The 19,973-nt window shown below is 28.0% G+C and overlaps 1 protein-coding gene across 1 annotated transcript in view; it reads right to left on the bottom strand.

The window, feature by feature from the left end:
• The window catches only part of LOC100202736 (DNA (cytosine-5)-methyltransferase PliMCI), a 105,231-nt gene that overhangs the window by 38,049 nt on the left and 47,209 nt on the right, over positions 1-19,973 (bottom strand). Inside the window, exons 12-18 of the mRNA XM_065791342.1 lie at positions 15,012-15,077; positions 14,740-14,817; positions 14,271-14,380; positions 14,065-14,122; positions 8,918-9,123; positions 8,761-8,833; positions 5,456-5,515 (exon numbers count right to left, since the gene is read on the bottom strand). Of these exons, the coding sequence (XP_065647414.1) occupies positions 5,456-5,515; positions 8,761-8,833; positions 8,918-9,123; positions 14,065-14,122; positions 14,271-14,380; positions 14,740-14,817; positions 15,012-15,077 (651 nt within the window). The remainder of the gene's footprint in view (positions 1-5,455; positions 5,516-8,760; positions 8,834-8,917; positions 9,124-14,064; positions 14,123-14,270; positions 14,381-14,739; positions 14,818-15,011; positions 15,078-19,973) is intronic.

Genomic DNA, 19,973 nt, shown 5'->3' with positions numbered 1-19,973 from the left:
ATATGATGATTCGGTCACTGAATGCTTTCATTTAGAATCATTGCATTTTCCAACTAGGAAAAAATAGTTTACAAAGAAGAAATGCTGATAATCAATGAGCCAAGAAGAAATGCAGACAATCAACGAACCTTGCAGAGTGAATGAGACATCTGGAGGAATGAAGCCATGTAGCAGGTAATATTTATATTTCCTTTAAACTCTATTAAAGCAGCATACCCTGTATTAAGTTGCATGTATTCTTGCCCTGAAACTCCAGCATGTAAATGCTTGCCCTAAAACTCCATTTTAATGTTTTAATTTCCTTTTTTTATATACGCAATCAAAACTTTCTTACCTCCTCCTGTCTTAACTCCATAAGCATCGCTTTATAAACAAACAGTTATAAGCAAATACGACTGACAACTGCAGAAAAGAAGAAAAACACACCAATGGCTGGTGTAAAAAAAAAACTTAAACTGTGATGCTAAGAAAACCACAAAAATAAAGCAGAAAAATGTTTCCTATTTTAGTTTAAATTGTGAGTTTTTATCCAGGGTGGCTACACTTTTTTTGTCTGAAAAAATTAGGATAATTTTGGATAATTTTGGAGATTTTTAAAGGTTTTTAAGGAGATTTATCGGGAAATTTGAAAAAAAAAGGATAAAAATCTTAGGAGATTTTAGGAGGATTTCAAAAATAAAGTAACACTAAAAAATTTTCATTTTATTTAAAAACTGTAAGAATGCCTATCTAAGATAATTAGATAAAATTAGGGCCAAAACACTGTTACTTAAAACAGTCTAACATCTCTACACATACAAAAATATTAACTTGAAACAAATCGATTTCATACTTGCATTATAAATTTATCAAACTTAACATTGTACTAAATAGATTACTTAATGACTAAGTAACAAAAAATAAATACTCAAAAATCATTAAAATACACAGCCAATTACAAAAACTAAACTTTATATTTTATATTATAATTTATATTTATATAATATTTTTTATATATAAAGAAATAATCAAATAAGAAAAGCAAAACAATTGAAAAAGTCAAACATCCAAATCTAAATCTCAGCCTTCTTGTCAATAAGTACTATTTTTGTTGCTGTAATTTTTTCAAGTAAATCCTGCTTTTCAGAGGCAACTCTTTTTAGCGCATAAAATTTTAAAATTGTTGACTTGATTTCTATCAATGACTTCTGCTTTTCCGCTTGCAATGCATACTCAACGCATCATATTTGAGCTGGAGTATGGTACCTTCAAGGGTGTGAATATGTTCATTATGACTAGCAATCTCTTTATTAAAAATTTTCAGTTTGATATCATGGTCAGTTTTTAAGGCCTTCAGGGACTTCTCTTTTTGACTGCTAAAGTTTTCGTGCATCCTTAACATGTCCCATAAGTTTAGTTGTCATAGCTAAATGGGACGATTTTATATTTTCACTGCACATGTGGTCATGTACAATTCTCTGTGCAACAAGAGTATCAGTTAGCATATTATTATCTAGAAGTTGGTTGTTTATACTGAGTCCACGCTCTACTTGGCTTGGTCATGAGACAATATTAGTAACAATTGGTTAATTTTCATTAAGTCCTTGAATCTTGAAGCATCTGTATATTGAACCAAAAAAGAATCCAACCTATCACTTTCTTTTTTGAACCTAAGAAATTTCTCCTTGTTCACTTTCACAAAATTGTGAATACTGCAATTTAGCTTGATCAGCAGCTGAAGGTGATACCTTTTTATAAGCAACTAATTTCAGCAACAACTTGTCAAAATAAAGTTCACACATCTCATGAGATTCCACCACGTACAAAGGTGATAAACATAATAAGTATCTGGCAAAACATGAGTTTAGCGCACTTTTTCCAACCATATGTTTGTACATTGTAACTAAAAACTGTTGAACTTCTGTTATAAAATTATATATTTGTGCATCGGTAACTTTTTTTTTAGATTTTAGTTGCTGCAACTCATACTTTATTCCAAACCCAAGATCAATATTTGCAACCAACACTTGATTTTTGACATCACTGATATCAACTTTTAATAATTTAAAAGTTGTAGATGCTTCAGACAAAACTTCTTTTTTGATAAATTTTGATAAAATTAGCCTTAGGAAATTCTCAAGTGTTTCCACAAGAAAAGGTGTCATAGGATTGTCGGTTTGGAAAACTAACAAGAAAGAATTTAACAATTTTGCAGGTTCCTTAAAAAATTGTAACTTTATTGGGACTAACACATCTTTAAAGCATGAAGAAAGGTATTCATAACTAGTATTTTGCCCAGGCTTACATTGACCAGGCTGCTTGCTTTACGGTAAATTTTTTCAAAAGTCAATAATCACAATAATCTTGGGCCATATTTCCATCGCTCTCTTTGCTACTTTCTCATTTTCAATCCAACGATGGCAACAGAACTGTAGAGCATAGTCTGAAGACTGAGCTTGATTAAGATTTTTGAAATCAGTACGACGGGAATGGCTCTCATGGAATATCTTATACAATAAAGACAACAATTTGTTCAATTTCCATCCTGAAGCATTTGCACCATTCTTGAATGAACAGTGCATTGTGTGAAGGCCGCATGATCCAATTGATACTAACTGACTGAGTTCACATTCACTTCTCTTAGCATTCAAATTAGAGAGGAAAGACATGTTAACATTTGGACCATCCATTGAAACCTGGAGCATTTTATCTTCTTCTAAACCACTACATTTACGGAAATTTATCATAATATCAACAGCAGCAGCATTTCCCAAGAATTCAGAGTTGAAATACCTTGTTTTTACCATCTCTAATGAGGAGTCCCAATATCTAATATGCAAATTTACCTGACTCTTCTTGACAACTTGGTTATAAGATTCATCAAATTGGCAAACAAACTGATCAAGCTCTGATAATGCCTTACACAAAATTTCCTTAAAATATGGTGCAATTCCAAAGCACACCAGATAAGTGCACTTTGTTTTTTCACAAGAAAATTGTTTAGCTATTTGACTATTAATAAACATTGCAGTAAATAATTCAGATTTGTTTGCACTTGATTGAAAAAAATGTTTTGAAAGCACAACATCAACTGCCCATATTATCTCTGCTTTCTTAGCTAACTGTGACTCTGCAACAAATACAATAGAAGTTTGATGTGGACATAGTGCTACTTTTGGGCTAGCTGGTGGTTCTACAACAGTTTTTAATGCATATTTATCACAGACAGGCATACGTTATTTATGTTTGTTACCATTAGCATGTTTTTCCAACGCTTTTGTACCCAGACCTGCAACAGATATAACTTTCAAACATACCTTACATTTTACAGAATACAAATTGTTGGGACATTTTTGTACCTATTGTTTATAATTATTGTTATTTAATTAAATTCCAATAACTAAATTCCAAGATCATTTAACCAATGATCTTGGAATTTAGTTTTATATTTGACTGACATTTTCTATTCTAAAAATACAAAAATTATTAAGGTTAACTTAATAAAATAAAAATATGAATTAAAATAGTTTTAATTCCCAGATTTGCCACTGACAGAAATAAGAAAAAAGTAGAGCTAGAAATTAGAATAAAAAAAGAATCCTTTGAAACTTATGTACCCTGTATTAAACACTTACATTTTTGGCACATTATGGCAGTGTAAAGTTAGAAAAAATAACAAAACACAATATTTTTTATAATAAACAGATAAAAAAATTTAATAACATTTTTTCATAATATATTAAATTTATTCATACATAGATAAATAAATAAAATAAATATGTGAAAAAACTAAATTTTGTGAATAGCAAAAGCATGTTATAAAAATTTTTCAAAACAAATGCTGTTAAATATTACCCATGTTACCATGTTAAATTTATACCATTAAACAAACACAATTTAAGTGTACACAGTGTACACCTTTGGCGCAACTTGTAGCTCAATGACTGTTTGTATTTCTTTTATCAATCACAGGCATACATCGTTTATATTTTCATTCATTATTATGTATTTTCATTGTATTTGTATCTAGATCTGCAACAAACATAAACTTCAAGCACATATAACATTCAAAAATACATGTTTTTTTCATTAACATGTATTTCCAATGTGTTTGTATCCAGATCTGCAACAGATAAAACCTTTAAACATACAGCAATCATCTAGGTCATATTTAAAAAATTCATAATATAATTTGCAAAAAATATTGTTAAATAATGCAGAATAATTTATTTTATAAATTAAGAATACAGCTGGTGACTTTCTCAACTTTATGATTTACAGTTTTATGTATTACAAAATTATATTTTAGAAAAAAACTTTTGGCAAAAAGGAATAGTTAAAAGAAAGATATCTGGAAATAAAAAATCATCAAACATACCTAATATAATATCATAATACTTAAACAATTTTTTTATAATTATTGTCTTTTAACTTCTCTTAAAATTTAGCTTTATATTTGACTGACATTTTCTATTCTGAAAGGACAAATTATTTTAGGTCAACTTAATCAAAATAAAATTTTAATAAAAATAATTTTGATGTTCAGAACTTAGACAGAAATAAGAAAAAAAAACTTAAATTTTAATAGAATAAAATTTTTAAATTATTAAAATATAACAAAAATATTGAATATACATTTGAGTAACTTAATTTCTCTAAGTATACAACAGTACTAACTCCAAGTCTGAACCATTTTATTAACTTTATTGTTGATTGGCTGATAATAGTTTATGCATTATACTCAGGAGATATAAATTAGGAGAATTTAGGAGCATTTGAGAAAATCATCTGTACTTTAGGAGAAATTAGGTCTTTTTAGGATGTTTTTCAAATATTAGGACATTTTAGGATTTTTTAGGAGGCGTGGCCACCCTGATATCTTACGCTGTAAAAAACACTGTAAAAACAGATTTTTAAATGTCTTCTTAAAAATATACTGTTTTTTATAGATTACACTGTAAATTATAAAAAACATACTTTTTTGTTTTACTACGTATCATTTAAGTACTTGTGTTTAAAGAAGTATCTAATTTTTAAAAAATTTTATAAGAGTTAAATACTGGAGAACAAAAACATCAATTTTAAGATGTTATCAATTTTAAGATGTCAACTCCTTTATTTATTTTGGGAGATCAGTCACTCTAAGTGTATAATAAAGAGCAACTACCCGATCATAAGATAAAACTTTAAGATTGATAATTTATGAATAATGAGTGAGAGATTAATGTTTGTGTAAGACTAGGTTAAAAAAATGTCGCCCACTGGGTGGTTTACCCTACATTAACATAGTGTTAATAATATTTTGTTAAAATACTTAACTATTAATATTAATTCAAACAATATTCGATTCAAGTTAATGAATTAAAAATAGATATAATTCTAGTTGATTTTCAATGTATGATTAAATATTTAAATTGAAAGCAAAAGAAAAAGACGCTTAATAATAATAAAAATATAAATAGTCAAATAATCTTACTTTTTTTTCTTGACCTTTTCGGTGGTGTCGAGGAGATATATCTGTTTTACTTGGTGATTTCTTAAAAATCAATAAAATATTAGTATACAATATTAAGTGTACTATGATCACAAATCGCAACTGCTTTTAACACTATTTTTTCTTCTTTTTATATATCTGTTTTTTAGGCAACTCAAAATGAATATTTATATATTTACTTATTATTTATATATTATATATTTATCTATATATTATTGCGTTTTGTGACCACTCGAGTTTTATATAAATACATACATACATACATACATACATACATACATACATACATACATACATACATACATACATACATACATACACACGTACATACACATAAATATTTATATCGAAATTAGAAAAGTTTCTGTGGGTTACGAACTGCATGCAGCTTGTTTTGTCATGAAAAGGCAAAGCTTATTGTACTAAAAGCTCTAGGAATTACAGATTTGCAGCATTAAAAATAGAGATTGTATGCAGCAAAGCTAGTTTTGTCTGATTACGTTTGCAATATTTTTGATTAAAATCAATTAATGATTAATTGATGAAAAAATTTTCATTAAATTAGTGAATTCAATTTTTATGAATTTTAGTTTGTGATAAGTTAGACAACTTACGAGAACATCATTTTATATCAAAAAGTCAAGCCACCTACTTCCAACATTTAGAAACTAATTTAAAAGAAAAACAAGCTTTAGTTCTCTTTGACTTTGCAGAAAACTACAGTTTTGCAATACAAGTTGCATTGCAAGGTTTCCACTAAAATAGCAGCCAGGAAACTTTGCTCACCTTTCTTTTTTATTTTCTAAAAGATGAAAAATTTGATAATCAAAGTTACTATGTTATATTAGACCATCTAAAGCAAGTTACTATGTTATATCAGACCATCTGAAACACAAAACAGATGATACAGATAGTATGATAACAGATGCCAAACTCAATTATGTTCATTGGTTTATCAATAAAATTTTTGATAAACAATAAACAAGATTTCAACATTACTGCAGAGTGGCATATTTTTGCAACATCACATAGTAAGTTTTTGTGATGAAAGGAAGATACAATTCATCTTTTACAATAGCTGGGACACAAATAACCAAAATAGATTTATACAAATGTCACACACCTCATTAAAAATAAGAAGATTTTCATTTGATGGTGTTGGCACAAATGCGAATGTCTCTAGCTGTTCATTTCAATGAAATTTGAAGTTACTCACCAGGAACATTATTTCCACATTTTCTACTATTTTATTTACACATCAAGAACATTATTTTCACTTTTCTAATTATTTACCGAGCTGGGTCACACACACATAATTTTTTTTTCTTTTCAACATCTTCAATTCAAACAAGACTGCAAGCAACCACTATTAGAGTTGAAAGTTACTGGAAAAAAAAAGATGAAATTTATAGAGCAAGATAACGATTAATAGATGACATAAAAGATTGGAAATAAAATGAATCAGAAAAAAAGTGGAAGCGAATTCCAAAGGACCAATGTTTGAGGAAAAAAACTAAATGAATAGGAACTTTTGAAGCACTTAGGAACAGTCACAGTAAAAGGATGAGATTTAGTTAAATGACAAGAATGAACTTTAGTAGATGGCACCAGAGACACTAGCTCTTTAGAGCAGTGCCCATTATAGTATTTATAGAAAAAAGAAAGAGAAGCAACATTATGACGATGTGATAATGGTTGGAGGTTGGCTGCAAGAGTAGGTCTAACCTGCTCTTGCAGCCAATGTTTACAATACATTTTGGCACCTTGTCTATGTTTACAATGCATTTTTGCACCCTGTCTAAAAGCGAAAGGGCATCATTCGAAGATCAACCCCAGATATGGCAACAGTATTCCATACAAGGATGGATTTGAGATTTATGGAGATTAAGAATAGAATCCTGAGTAAGAAAGTGGTGAGCACGATAAAGATATGCAACCTTAGCAGATACAACTTTTGCAATCAATTTGATATATGGTCTCCAAAAAAGATCGGAAGTAAGAGTTAATCCTAAAAGGTGAAGGGTAGATGACTCATCAAATACATTACTGTTCATAAATATAGGAAGATCTAGATTATTGCGATAACTTGAGGAACCCCTGAGGTAACAAGATGAAGAAGAGTGCTGTCCATCGAGGATAACTTTTATACTACAATTAGTAAGAAAAAATTCAATAATCTTAAAGATGTTACCTGATACACCCAAAGAGAACTTATGAAGAAGACTAGCATATCAAAAACCAAACTTTATCAAAAGCTTTCGAAATGCTGAGAGTGTTGGCCTTGGCTTCTCCACCTCTATCTAATACACAATAAAACTTATCAGTTATTACTGTTAACAAACCAGCAGTAGAACAAGAAGATAAAAATCCATATTAATGATCAGAAAGTAAGTTATTAGATTTGAGATAATAGATTAAGTGTTTGTTGATTAAAGACTCAAAAATCTTGCTTATGATAGTAGCAAAATAAAAAGTAAAATTAAAAACAAATTTTTAAAACCCAATGCTTTTATATGTTAAAACACAAATTTTGCAATCATTTTTTTTTTGATATTACTATTTTATTTTATTAACATATGGCTGTATGTCTGTGTAAAAAAACAAAAAGGTTCAGGAAGATGCGGGTCTTAAATCACAGACATTCCGTTTACCAAGTCAACATCTTATCTAAATATGGTAAATGCGCATATAAATATGAAAACAATCAATGCACTAATTTCAAAAATTATTATTCTTTTTTCCATACAAAAAATAAACTTATTTAAAATTACCTAAATTAATTAACTTATTACAAAACTAATTATTGAATATTGTATTGTCATCAAGCAAGAGTATGTAAGCAAAATTTGAAAACAATCTATCATCAGGAAGTGACTCAAAAATTGATTGCAAGATTTGATGCTCACAGACAAACAAACAGAGACGACAAGTTAATAAAAGCATTGGTAAAAAGACTAATGGGACGGTAGTTAGGTAGTTAGAAATGAGTCAGATTGCTCTCCAGAATTTTTGAAAATAGGGATAACAAATGCTGCTTTCCAGCAGGCTGGAAAACAAGACTCTAGTAAGCACTTGTTTAATAGTTTTGTAAGTTTAGACTACAGCTATAGAAGAGTCTAAGCAGGAAATCACTTTAGATACAGAAGCTAGAGTGATACGAAGGTCAGGCAATGGATTAACCTGTTAAATATAGCGTGTGAATGTGTTTATTAATATATATAAACACATTCACACGCACACACATACACACAGAAATATATATCTAGCTTTTAAATAAGTATAAATACCAGCATTGGTTCATCTTCATCTTGTGAACACAATGCATCCTCTTCAGCTTCTTGAACTGCCAAATTAGGACATCTGCATTATAATATACAAACTTAAAACAAATATAAGTAAATACACAAAACTGATTAATGTAAAAATGTTTAAAAAAAACATTACCTTCTATTTATACAACATTGTTTTGATCTGCCACTTCCTCCAAATTTAACCATGTCTTTACAAGAACGACAAACTCCACAATCTGGTTGCTGACAAATCTCACAGACTCCACAGCGCTTCCTACGTTGTGTAGTCACACCCTTTAAATCAATTTGGTTTTTGAAAAACGTATCAAAAACATGCCGTACTAGTGGTGTTGTTGTTGCCTTTAATAAAACAAAATAAAAATTTAATAACAATTGATTTAAGTATTAAAACAATGCTATAAATCAACAATAGTAAAAATAAAAGTAATTAAAGTAAATCACTTTTCTTCATTCGATTATTGAAATTCGCTTTAAATTTAAAAAGGAATAAATAGTGAAAAGCAGCATTTTTTTGCTTATTATTTATCTATATTTGTTTTTACTAAGTTTGTAATTGCTTATAGATTTTGATTTAAAAAATATTTTTTAAAGCAAAATCTATTAACCTCAAAATTAAAACATTTTGATTACTATCTTTATTGTGCAAGTTTTTTTTTCTTTAAAAAATGAATACATAATAAGAAAGTATAAACAAAAAAGAATCAATTAAAAACATACTAAACTCAAGCCTTCTCAGGTGATGCGTGCAGTTGCACGCATTATATGACCATGCATATAATATTTTGTTTTGACAACTTGGCCACTGCCCTTTGCAAGTTTTGAAAATTAGAGCTTTTAAAAAATGCGCTGAATAAACAAATGTAAACTTAACTAAAGTTAAAATAAACAAACTATAAACTGAAATGAGAAATAAAAACTAAACTAAAAAAACACACAACTAAACTAAAAAAAAAAAAATCTCAACAAATGATAAAATAAATAAATGGCAAAACAGAAAAAATAAAAGCATCATTTTAATGTCTTTATTTTAATTTAAAAGTGTTTTATTTCATAGAATTTATAAAAGATCGAAGTTTCAAAATTATTTAATCCAAGCTTTATTACTTCAAAACTTAATTATTTAAAAATTTGAAACTTTTATATTCTCTAATGCCTACTAAGCAAATAAAACATAAAAGGAAAATTATCTGTTAAAAGGATTTGAACCCTCAATATTTTATTCGATAATTTCAAGTCAAGTCTCATTCTTCTCCATGGTTTTCCTCTCATTGTGGTGCTGCAATTTCCAATCGTAATCATTACTTTCATATCCATCAGCAAAATAATTCTCATGAAAACAGACACCTGTTTACTATTGCTAGATATCATTGTAAAATAGTTTTGTCTAATGCCAAAAACGCTATTCTCAGATCATGAAATCTTGTATTTAATCTCAAAAATTAGGCGTGACTTCTAGAGAATCTTTAACAGTATCTATAATAAGGGCGAACCTGTTAACCCACCTCACTTGTATGATTCAGATTTTGCCACGCCACCTAAAGACAAAGCAGAATTGTTTGCTGATCAACTGCCTGACGTTCGTATCACTCCAGCTTCTGTATCTAAAGTAAATTCTTGCTTAGATTCATCTACAACTTGTGGTCTGGACAACATACCTGTTATAGCCTTGCAGAAGTGTTCTCCAAAGCTGTCGTCTATACTTTCAAAACTATTTAACAAGTGCTTCTCTGAGTCTTGTTTTCCAGCCTGCTGGAAAGCAGTATCTGTAATCACTATTTTCCAAAACTCTGGAGAAAAATCTGACTTGTCTAACTGCCGTCCCAATAGTCTTCTTCCTATCATGAGCAAGATTTTTGAGTCTTTAATTAATGAACACTTAATCTCTCATCTTGAATCTAATAACTTACTTTTAGATAATCAATATGGATTTAGGTTTTCTTGTTTGACTGCTGATTTGTTAAATGTAATAACTGATAAGTTATATCATGCATTAGATAGATGTGGAGAGGCTAAGGCTGCTGCTCTTGACATTTCTAAAGCTTTTAATAAAGTTTGGTATGCTGGTCTTCTCCATAAGATCAGCATACTAAATAATAATCTTAAATATGTTACATATCAGGTAACATGTTTAAGATTATTAATTCCTTCCTTACCAATTGTAGTATAAAAGTTGTCCTCAACAGCAGCACTCTTCTTCATATACTGTAACTTCAGGGGTTTGCTCAAGGTTCTATTCTTGGCCCTATATTATTTTTAATTTACATTAGGGATCTTCCAGAAATCCTCACATCTTAGGTGGCATTGTTCGCTGAAGATGCTACTATTTTTCTTGTCTTGATAAGAAGCCAACTCTCTCTGATTGCTTAGAGGGGGTATTTGAGCTTGAGTAGGATTTCACTTCCGCTACAGCATGGGGCTCTCAGTGGCTGGTGAACTTTAACTCAGGTAAAACTCAATTTTTCAGCTAATTGTTATTGCAATAATCTAGATTTTCCTATATTTATTAACAGTAATGTATTCAATGAGTCATCTACCCTTTCTATTCAAAGATTAACTCTTACCTCCGATTTTTCTTGGAAACCATATATCAAATCGATTGCAAAATAAGAATTTGCTAAGGTTACATCTCTTTATTGTGCTCGCCACTTTCTTACTAAGAATTCTATTCTTTATCTCTATTAATCTCAAATCCGTCCTTGTATGGAATACTGTTGCCATATCTGGGGCGGATCTTCAAACAATGCCCTTTCTCTTTTGAACAAGGTGCAAAAACGCATTGTAAACATAGTTGGACCTGCTCTTGCAGCCAACCTCCAAACATTATCACATTTCTCTTTCAACCATTGTCACATCGTTGTAATATTGGTTTTCTTTCTCTTTTATATAAATACTCTAATGGACACTGCTCAAAAGAGCTAGCGTCTCTTGCGTCAACTACTAAAATTCATTCTTGTGTTACTCATAATTCAATTAAGTCTCATCTTTTTACTGTAACTGTTCCTAAGTGCCCCAAAAAATTTTTTTGTCTAGTTTATTCCTCAAACATCAGCTCTTTTTTTTGCTCAATTTATCTTATTTTCCTGATTTATATAATTTGCAATCATTTAAGTTGTCTATTAAACATCATCTTTTCTCTTCCAGTAACTTCCAACTCTAATAGTGGATGTCGGCAGCCCTTTTGGAAGTGAAGAAGTTTACCAAAGTTTTATTATAGTTTTGAAAATTATTGCCATTAATTTTTTTGCTATTAATTTTTATGCTATTAATTTTTAAATATTAAAAATAAAAATGATAGAAATGGTAACTTATTAATGAATAAAACTTTTAAGAAAATTGCTATTTTAAAGCTCCGTTTTAAAACATTGAAGAAAATCATGGTTTTTTGCATAATTCAGCTTTAATTTCACTAACTAAAATTAATATATATATATATATATATATATATATATATATATATATATATATATATATATATATATATATATATATTAACAAAAATTACTTGGGATTTCCCCTGCGAGTATTTCATAAAATCGGTAATTTATGATATGCAATTATGTTCAAGTCTTCAACAACATCAAGTACTATATAAAAAACAAGTTCAGTCTTGAAAAAATAAAAAACTTGTTTGGTGTAACACCTACATATGATGTTACTTCAAAAGTTGAAGATTAATGTAAATCATTGATTTTTTTACACTACAATCTTTTCTTGTGGCTTTAAAACAAAACGTTTTATTTAAATTAAAAAATAATTACATTAGAAAATATAATAATTAAAATAAATATTTTCCTATGTGTGTAAATTTCTTATAAAAATTATATAAATAATATATAAAAAAAGAAGTTATGTATAATTTTTATTAAAAAAATGAACTCAATTTAAGTTTATACTAGTTTAAAACATTCTGAAAATATAGACAAGATTATTTTTAATATGGTTTTATGAAGTATAACTATAATCTAATATTATTAAATATAAATATACAAAAAGTGTACAAATATTAAAAAAAGGTTTTCCACACAATTAATAACTTTAAAAATATATTTTTTTTTAATTTAAAAAAAATTTAAGATGTCATCCTGATGATTTATTTAAAATAAGTTATAAGGAGATATAAACATATACTTTGATGTATTTTTAAAATGAAAGTAGGAAAGCGGTATTATTCAAGTAAACACAATTTCAAATAGTTTGTAAGTTCCCAGTCGTATTAAAAAGGGTAAGCTTTTTTTTAACACCACAGACTAAAATAAGAGTAAAACCCAATCTAATTTGTGTAAGTTTGTTAACCTTCTAAATGGAAGTATAATGGTGAAACAACACAGTTTTTTTCTAAACATCTCAAAATTTTTTTTATTGAAAAGTTTATATAATTTTAAACTTGTTTTCTAATGTTTATTTTTAAAACAAGCATAATTTGTCTTGACGGTATATCATAAGAAAACAACTTTAATTTCTGTGGTGCTCTAAAGCTATTCATGTATGTCATATTCATCTTTAACCTGATGCCTTAAATATTTATTATATGTTAGAAAGAACTTTTTTTTAGATTTTAGACTCAGTGCAGCAATGGTATGCAGGAGAAGGGAATATATGAGCAGGAGAAGGGAATATATGAGAAGGGAGGAGGAAGAAGGCATCATAATCTCTTTGATAGACATCACTCCAATTCATTTCCAGTAACTTTTGGAGTTGTAAGTATGGTTTTATCCTTGGTCCTGCATTGTTTCTCATCTATATTAACAATCTTCCAGATGACCTTACTGTTAATAATTTTTGCAATATTGATGATTCTTTTTTGGTAAATAACACTCCTACTAAGTCCTCTATTTAACTATTGAACTCTCATTGAAACCATGTATACAATTTATTGCAAAGTTAATATCTGCTAATTTTTCAATAAATTACTCCAGATTCCATTCACAAACTATATATTTTGAATCTGTCTTTATCCGTATGGAACACTGGCTTCATATTTGTGATGGTTCTTCTAAAATCTACATTGCAATTATATTTACACTTGCTTTAGCTGCCAAGTTCTGAACTTACTTAAAGTCAAAATCTGTTTTAACTATATCAACTTTATGTTTATTGCATGTGTATGTCTATATGTATGTCTTTAGTCTTAAGCATATCGGAAATACAGCCATATTTGAAACTTGTTTTCATACTACAAGATTTTGTGGTTTTGGATACAGTGTTTCACAATATGCTTATCGAAAAATCCCTTTATAATTTAGCATAAATTCAAGAAAAACTAATAGGTACTTTACTTACTAGAGTTGGACCAAGAGTTTTCTTTTCTTCCTTAACTTTTAACCCACGCATTTGTCGTCTATGAAAAAAAAATAAAAATATTTCATATTAGTTGCTAATCATTATTATATATAACCATTATATATTTTATATATAAATCACAGCACTTTGTTGTGGTTCCATTGACAAAATTAAAAGACAAAGACCTCATAATATATTATGCTTACCTTTTTCCCAATGTTACACCAGCCAACTTTATAAGATCTCTCATACAACAAGATGTAATCAAACGTGGAGAATCTTCTTCATCTAATGCAGCTGAATCATAACTTTCAACCTGAGTGACAATATTTATATTTTAGGTTGCACAAAATACATAAGATTGGTTAGAATTTAAAAAAACCTGCAAAAATTTTTTTGAAAATTTTATTGAAAGTAAGTGCGGAACAACACCAACACACACATACATTAAAGATTAGTCTGTAAATACACAAAGAAAATCAAGAACATGTACATGTTACAAGTAGAAAAAAATATTTAAACAACAATTATACACTGTTATGCTTTAAGTACATTATATTATAAAAATATTTAAAAAAAAATACAGAAAAAAAATACATATAAAAGTGATAGAGCAAACATTTTTTTATGTACGCTATACATTGAGAAGACATTAAAAAAATTATAATAACTAACTTGCTCAACAAGAAACTGCGCATGTTGCAACAGAGTGTCTTCTGTAAATTTTGCACAATTCTCAGGTGGTACAGTTGTCTGAAAATAAAATCACAGTTTTAAGTAATTCAGATTTAAAAGTTTTACTTTTAAAATTCAAAGGGAAAATTAAAACTTTACAAAATTAATTAGAACTTTTATTTACTTTTTTTTAGAGTTTTTATCGTTTTAAAGGTTAGATGAGTACTTTAAAATTATAACTTTAAGCTCAAACCAAAAACTAAATTTCTTACCTCAAGTTTATTAAGAAGTTCTTCGTACTCTGAATCATGGTTGTTAAGAAGAAACTCTATTACTATCTGTTTAAAAAAAGTAAGAATATTCACTGAATAAAAAATTATTATTATTTTTTTAATTTAAGTTTTAACTAGTATTAGTAGTAAATAAAACTCAAGCACAAAAAAAAAAAAAAAAATTATGTGAACTTTGCCTCGTTTGTCATTTAGCAACATAAGTGCAGTTAAGTGTACACAAATCAACTAGCAATTTTAATAGGCATTAGTCTGGTTTTCAAAAATCATGACTAATACCTCCCCAAAACAAAATTATCAGCTGGTGCACATTTCACTAAACTTTAAATTTTAACTTGTTTTGTTTAGGTTCGTGTTTCAGAGTTAAAGAGTTCAGAGAGGATTGTAACCAAAATAAAGAAGCCTCCTCAACTGTAGTGACCTTCTCGACTTTGGTGAGGTAAATAACGTTAAAAAAAAAAATATATAAGTATGTACAAAAACTATTAACGCATAACCATTAAAAATTTGTCTCACAAAACTACATAAGCAAAAATGATTGTAATGTAATAAAAAAACTTATTAAAAAAAGCTATTTGGCAAAAAACAATTAATAGAAGTCTATATTTATATTCTGTTTAGACTTGGTAGCCGCCGCCTCTATTCATCCGCTGCCGCCAATTTAGTTAATATCCAACTACCGCCAGTTTTTTATTAATAGCCACTAATAGCCGCTATTTTATTCAAAATGCAGCCGCCGCTAAAATACAGCTGAAATGGTCAGTTTTTGTTTTTTAAAACTATAATGTTATGCTCAATCCTTTTTTTTTTCCCTCTGATTTTTATGAATTTTGTTGTGAATTTACTTCATTTTTGCGCTTATTTTTCGTTTGACCATGGCAATATAATAATTTTTACTTCCATGGTTTGACTCGGTTTATAATTTGATAACAAATATTATTTACCGTCGCATTAGGAGCAAACTGCATATAAAAAAAATTTCCTTTTCTTCCAGGTACATTTACTTTTTGGTAATTAGAGATTTAATATATAAAGATCAATAAATAATACATCATTATTTTGTCGCGAACCAAATGAAAACTCATCAATAAAATATTTGTAGATAAGATTGTGCAGCACCTTTAAAAAAAAATGTGCTTCACTTGTTTGGAATTATTATGGAGAATTTGTAGCTGAAGATGGTCAAAATCTCGATAAAAGCAATTATTATTGCAAACCATGTTTGGAAATTGAAAAAGCCAAATTAGAGAATAAAAAGTCTGCCCATTTGTCGAAAATTCATTCAGTAAAACGTTCTACATCAAGTGGAAACATGAAAAATCATTTGTTTTTAGTACACAAAATTATTACTGATAAAGTATTTACTTAAGAAAAAAATAAAAACATCTTAAAAAATTGGTGCAGCATTAGCGGTTCATCATTGAAATCAAAATTTGATATTCCTCATGACATTGCACTTTGGTTTTGTACTGATTTGCTAGCTTTTAATCTTGTTGAAAGAACTGGTTATATAAATTTTTTTGAAAAATATTTAGGTATAGTCACTCCATCACGCTCATCTTTGGGATGCTGGGCTTTAATTGATATGTTCAATGCTGTCAAAAGCAGTGTCAAAGATGTTTTAAAATATTCCATTGCTGCTTCTTTACTCTTTGATGGCTGGACAGATAAATACAAAAAACTGTCATATATAGGTGTAAAGTGTTCAGTAATAACCAGTGAATGGGATAGGAAAATTTTTTCTTTAGCTTGTACACCACTGGAAAACCACACAGCAGAAAATTTTGCAGTTTTTATGAAGAATGTTATTAAAGATATGTTTAGCAAGCAGTATGGAGAGTTACATTTGCATAATGTTCACGATGGTGCTGCAAATATGATGAAGACTTCTAGTCTACTGGGTTGTGAAGAGCCACAAAATTGCTTAGCTCATGTGCTGAATTTACTTCTGGTTTCTGATGGTCTTAACAAATGTTCCGGAGTCTTAAAATTGCTCAAGAAATGTCGAAATATTGTTACATGTTTGAGCTTCAAATCTACTGTTCTAATTAAGGAATTTTTGTGCACAAATGATGATGTGGATGTTTATAATAAATTAAGAAAAATTGCTGAAGTAAAAGAACTTGTTAATCTTGATGAACAATTCCCAATTAAACTAATATCAAATGAGAATCAATTAAACCCAAATGACAATCCGGTTATTGTAGATAGTGAGGATGAATATGAAAAAAATGATAATCTATTTGAAGAGAACTCAAAATACAAATCTAAACAACATAAAAGTTTAAAACTCCAAGTATGTAGTCGATGGAACAGTGCACTTTTTATGACAGAGTCTATTGAACAGTTATATAATGGTGTAAAAAAACTTTAAAAAAAAATTGGAAAAAGAGAATTGTGTCTAGATGAATTTGATGTAAAATTATTAGGCGAACTTGTAAAGTTCCTTAAACCATTTCAAAACTTGACAAAAGTTGTGAGTGGGGGTAAATCTCTTTCTATTTTTCCATTTGTCAAGCATAAAGTTGCATCACTCCTCCAGGTATCTTCTAACAATTTACCTGTGATAAAAAAGCTTAAATTAGTTTGTAGCTCAAAATTAGAACAGCGTCTGAAACTGTCAAAAACAGCCAAACTATCATGTTTGTTAGATCCAGCAGTTAAATCCATCTTTCCAAATAATGATGCAACTGATATACTCTTAGGGACTTTATCAAGTTTTACAGAAATTTCAAATTCAAATTCAGCAATTAACAATACAGTTGATAAAAATGACAATAAACTACTAAAAGATGGTAAGCTAAATAATATAAAATAAGATGGTAAGCTAAATAAATAAAAGTTATGATATAAATAAAATAAAAATGTTAAATAATAAAACTAATTTTAATTAATCAAATATTAAACAAACATTCAATTGACCAAAAATGTTGTTCAATTAAATGTTTATGTTGTTTAAATAAAACCATTATGATGTTCAATTAAAATCATTATGTTTTAGAAAATCATTCAACTGCAAAGAAATTACTGCTTCTAGAAATAAAAACTACACTACCAAATCATGATCAAAGTAAACATCAAACACTAGCAAGAGAAGTAAATAATTATGTTAATTGTCTGCCAACAGAAGAAGAAGAAAAAGATCCTGTGGTATTTTTGAAAAATAACCATAAAAAATTTCCCTATCTGGCACATTTGGCGAATGAATATTTATGTATTCCATCAAGTAGTGTAGCAGTAGAATCCATGATTTCAACTGCTGGATTGATTGTTAATTCTCGCAGAAGTTTACTGGACCCAACTAATATGAATATGATTATTTTTATACACAAAAACATTATTTGCTGTGAAATAATTTAGAGTTGTATTATAAATTTAGTAATAACTAAAAACAAGAGAGGATATTTTCCACTTTCAGCCGGCTAGCCAGCCTCATTCTTTATAAGCCAGCCGCAGCTAGTTTTGTGTTTTTTTTAGTGGCTAGCTGGCTATCCTGCCACTTGAACTTGTGAGCCAGCCACATGTTCTATTTACCAATGGCTTGCAAGTCTAATTCTGTTTAAAACGTATTTGTTTTGTTTTATTTATAACAAAACATAGTAATAGAGAGAATTTTAATTTAATTTTTTTAATTCAATGTTTACATTTTTACATAATTAGAGATTGTATTATTCTAAATCAAGATTGTGTTTAGCTCTTTTTATAAAAAATGACACTTGAAAAAGTATAATTTGTAGTAAACTTTGTCTTTTTCTTTAAAATAAGAATTTCATAAAACAACTTTTTAATCTTAAGGATTCATTTCCCCAAAAATCATAATTATAACTTCAACATATATATATATATATATATATATATATATATATATATATATATATATATATATATATATATATATATATATATGTATGTATGTATGTATGTATATATATATATATATATATATATATATATATATATATATATATATATATATATATATATATGTATGTATGTATGTATGTATGTATATATATATATATATATATATATATATATATATATATATATATATATGTATGTATGTCTATATATATATATATATATATATATATATATATATATATATATATGTATGTATATATATATATATATATATATATATATATATATATATATATATATATGTATATATATATATATATATATATATGTATGTATATATATATATATCTATATATATATGTATGTGTATATATATATATATATATATATATATATATATATATATATATATATATATATATATATATATACACTAGTGATGTACCGATAGCACTTTTTTGGCTGATGCCGATTCCGATGAATTAACTAACTATTAAAATTTTGAAAATATAAAACCATACAACTTTAAATCATGTAATCTTTTTCATGGAATCAGTACTGGTAAACAAATACTTGGATTCAAATTAGAGTCAAACCATTATTTTAAAAGATATTTGAAAAACTCAGTTAAAAAATATACATTTTTTAGTTTTTTTTACTATGAAAAGTATGCTTTCAAGAAATAAATACAACTTTATGTCCCTTCTAGTATCGCGCTAAACTTGTTTCTCAACGCAGCGGCCTTTATTGTTTAGGTTTGTGTTTCGGAGTTATAAAAATGAGAGGGTTGTAACCAAATCTAAAGTAGCCTCCTTGAATGCAGTGGCCTTAAGAAGGTGAATTGAAATATAACAAAAATAACAAATAAAAATATAGAAATAAAGTAGGGTAGGGTATACTTGAATACATATAGATAACAATGCTTAAAGAGGTTACTTTTAAGTATAACAAAAGAACAACACAAAATAAAATTATTCTAAAAACAACACAATGGTAGTAAAAGTATTAGTTGAAAAATCAGAAAATGAGGCTGATGCCGATACCGATTGTGCAAAAAGTGGCCGATATATGTATGTATAT

The sequence above is a fragment of the Hydra vulgaris genome, chromosome 02, assembly GCF_038396675.1.
Source record: "Hydra vulgaris chromosome 02, alternate assembly HydraT2T_AEP".
Lineage (NCBI taxonomy): Eukaryota > Metazoa > Cnidaria > Hydrozoa > Anthoathecata > Hydridae > Hydra > Hydra vulgaris.
Note: the sequence above shows the minus strand (reverse complement) of the source record. Positions and strands in the feature narration are given on the sequence as shown.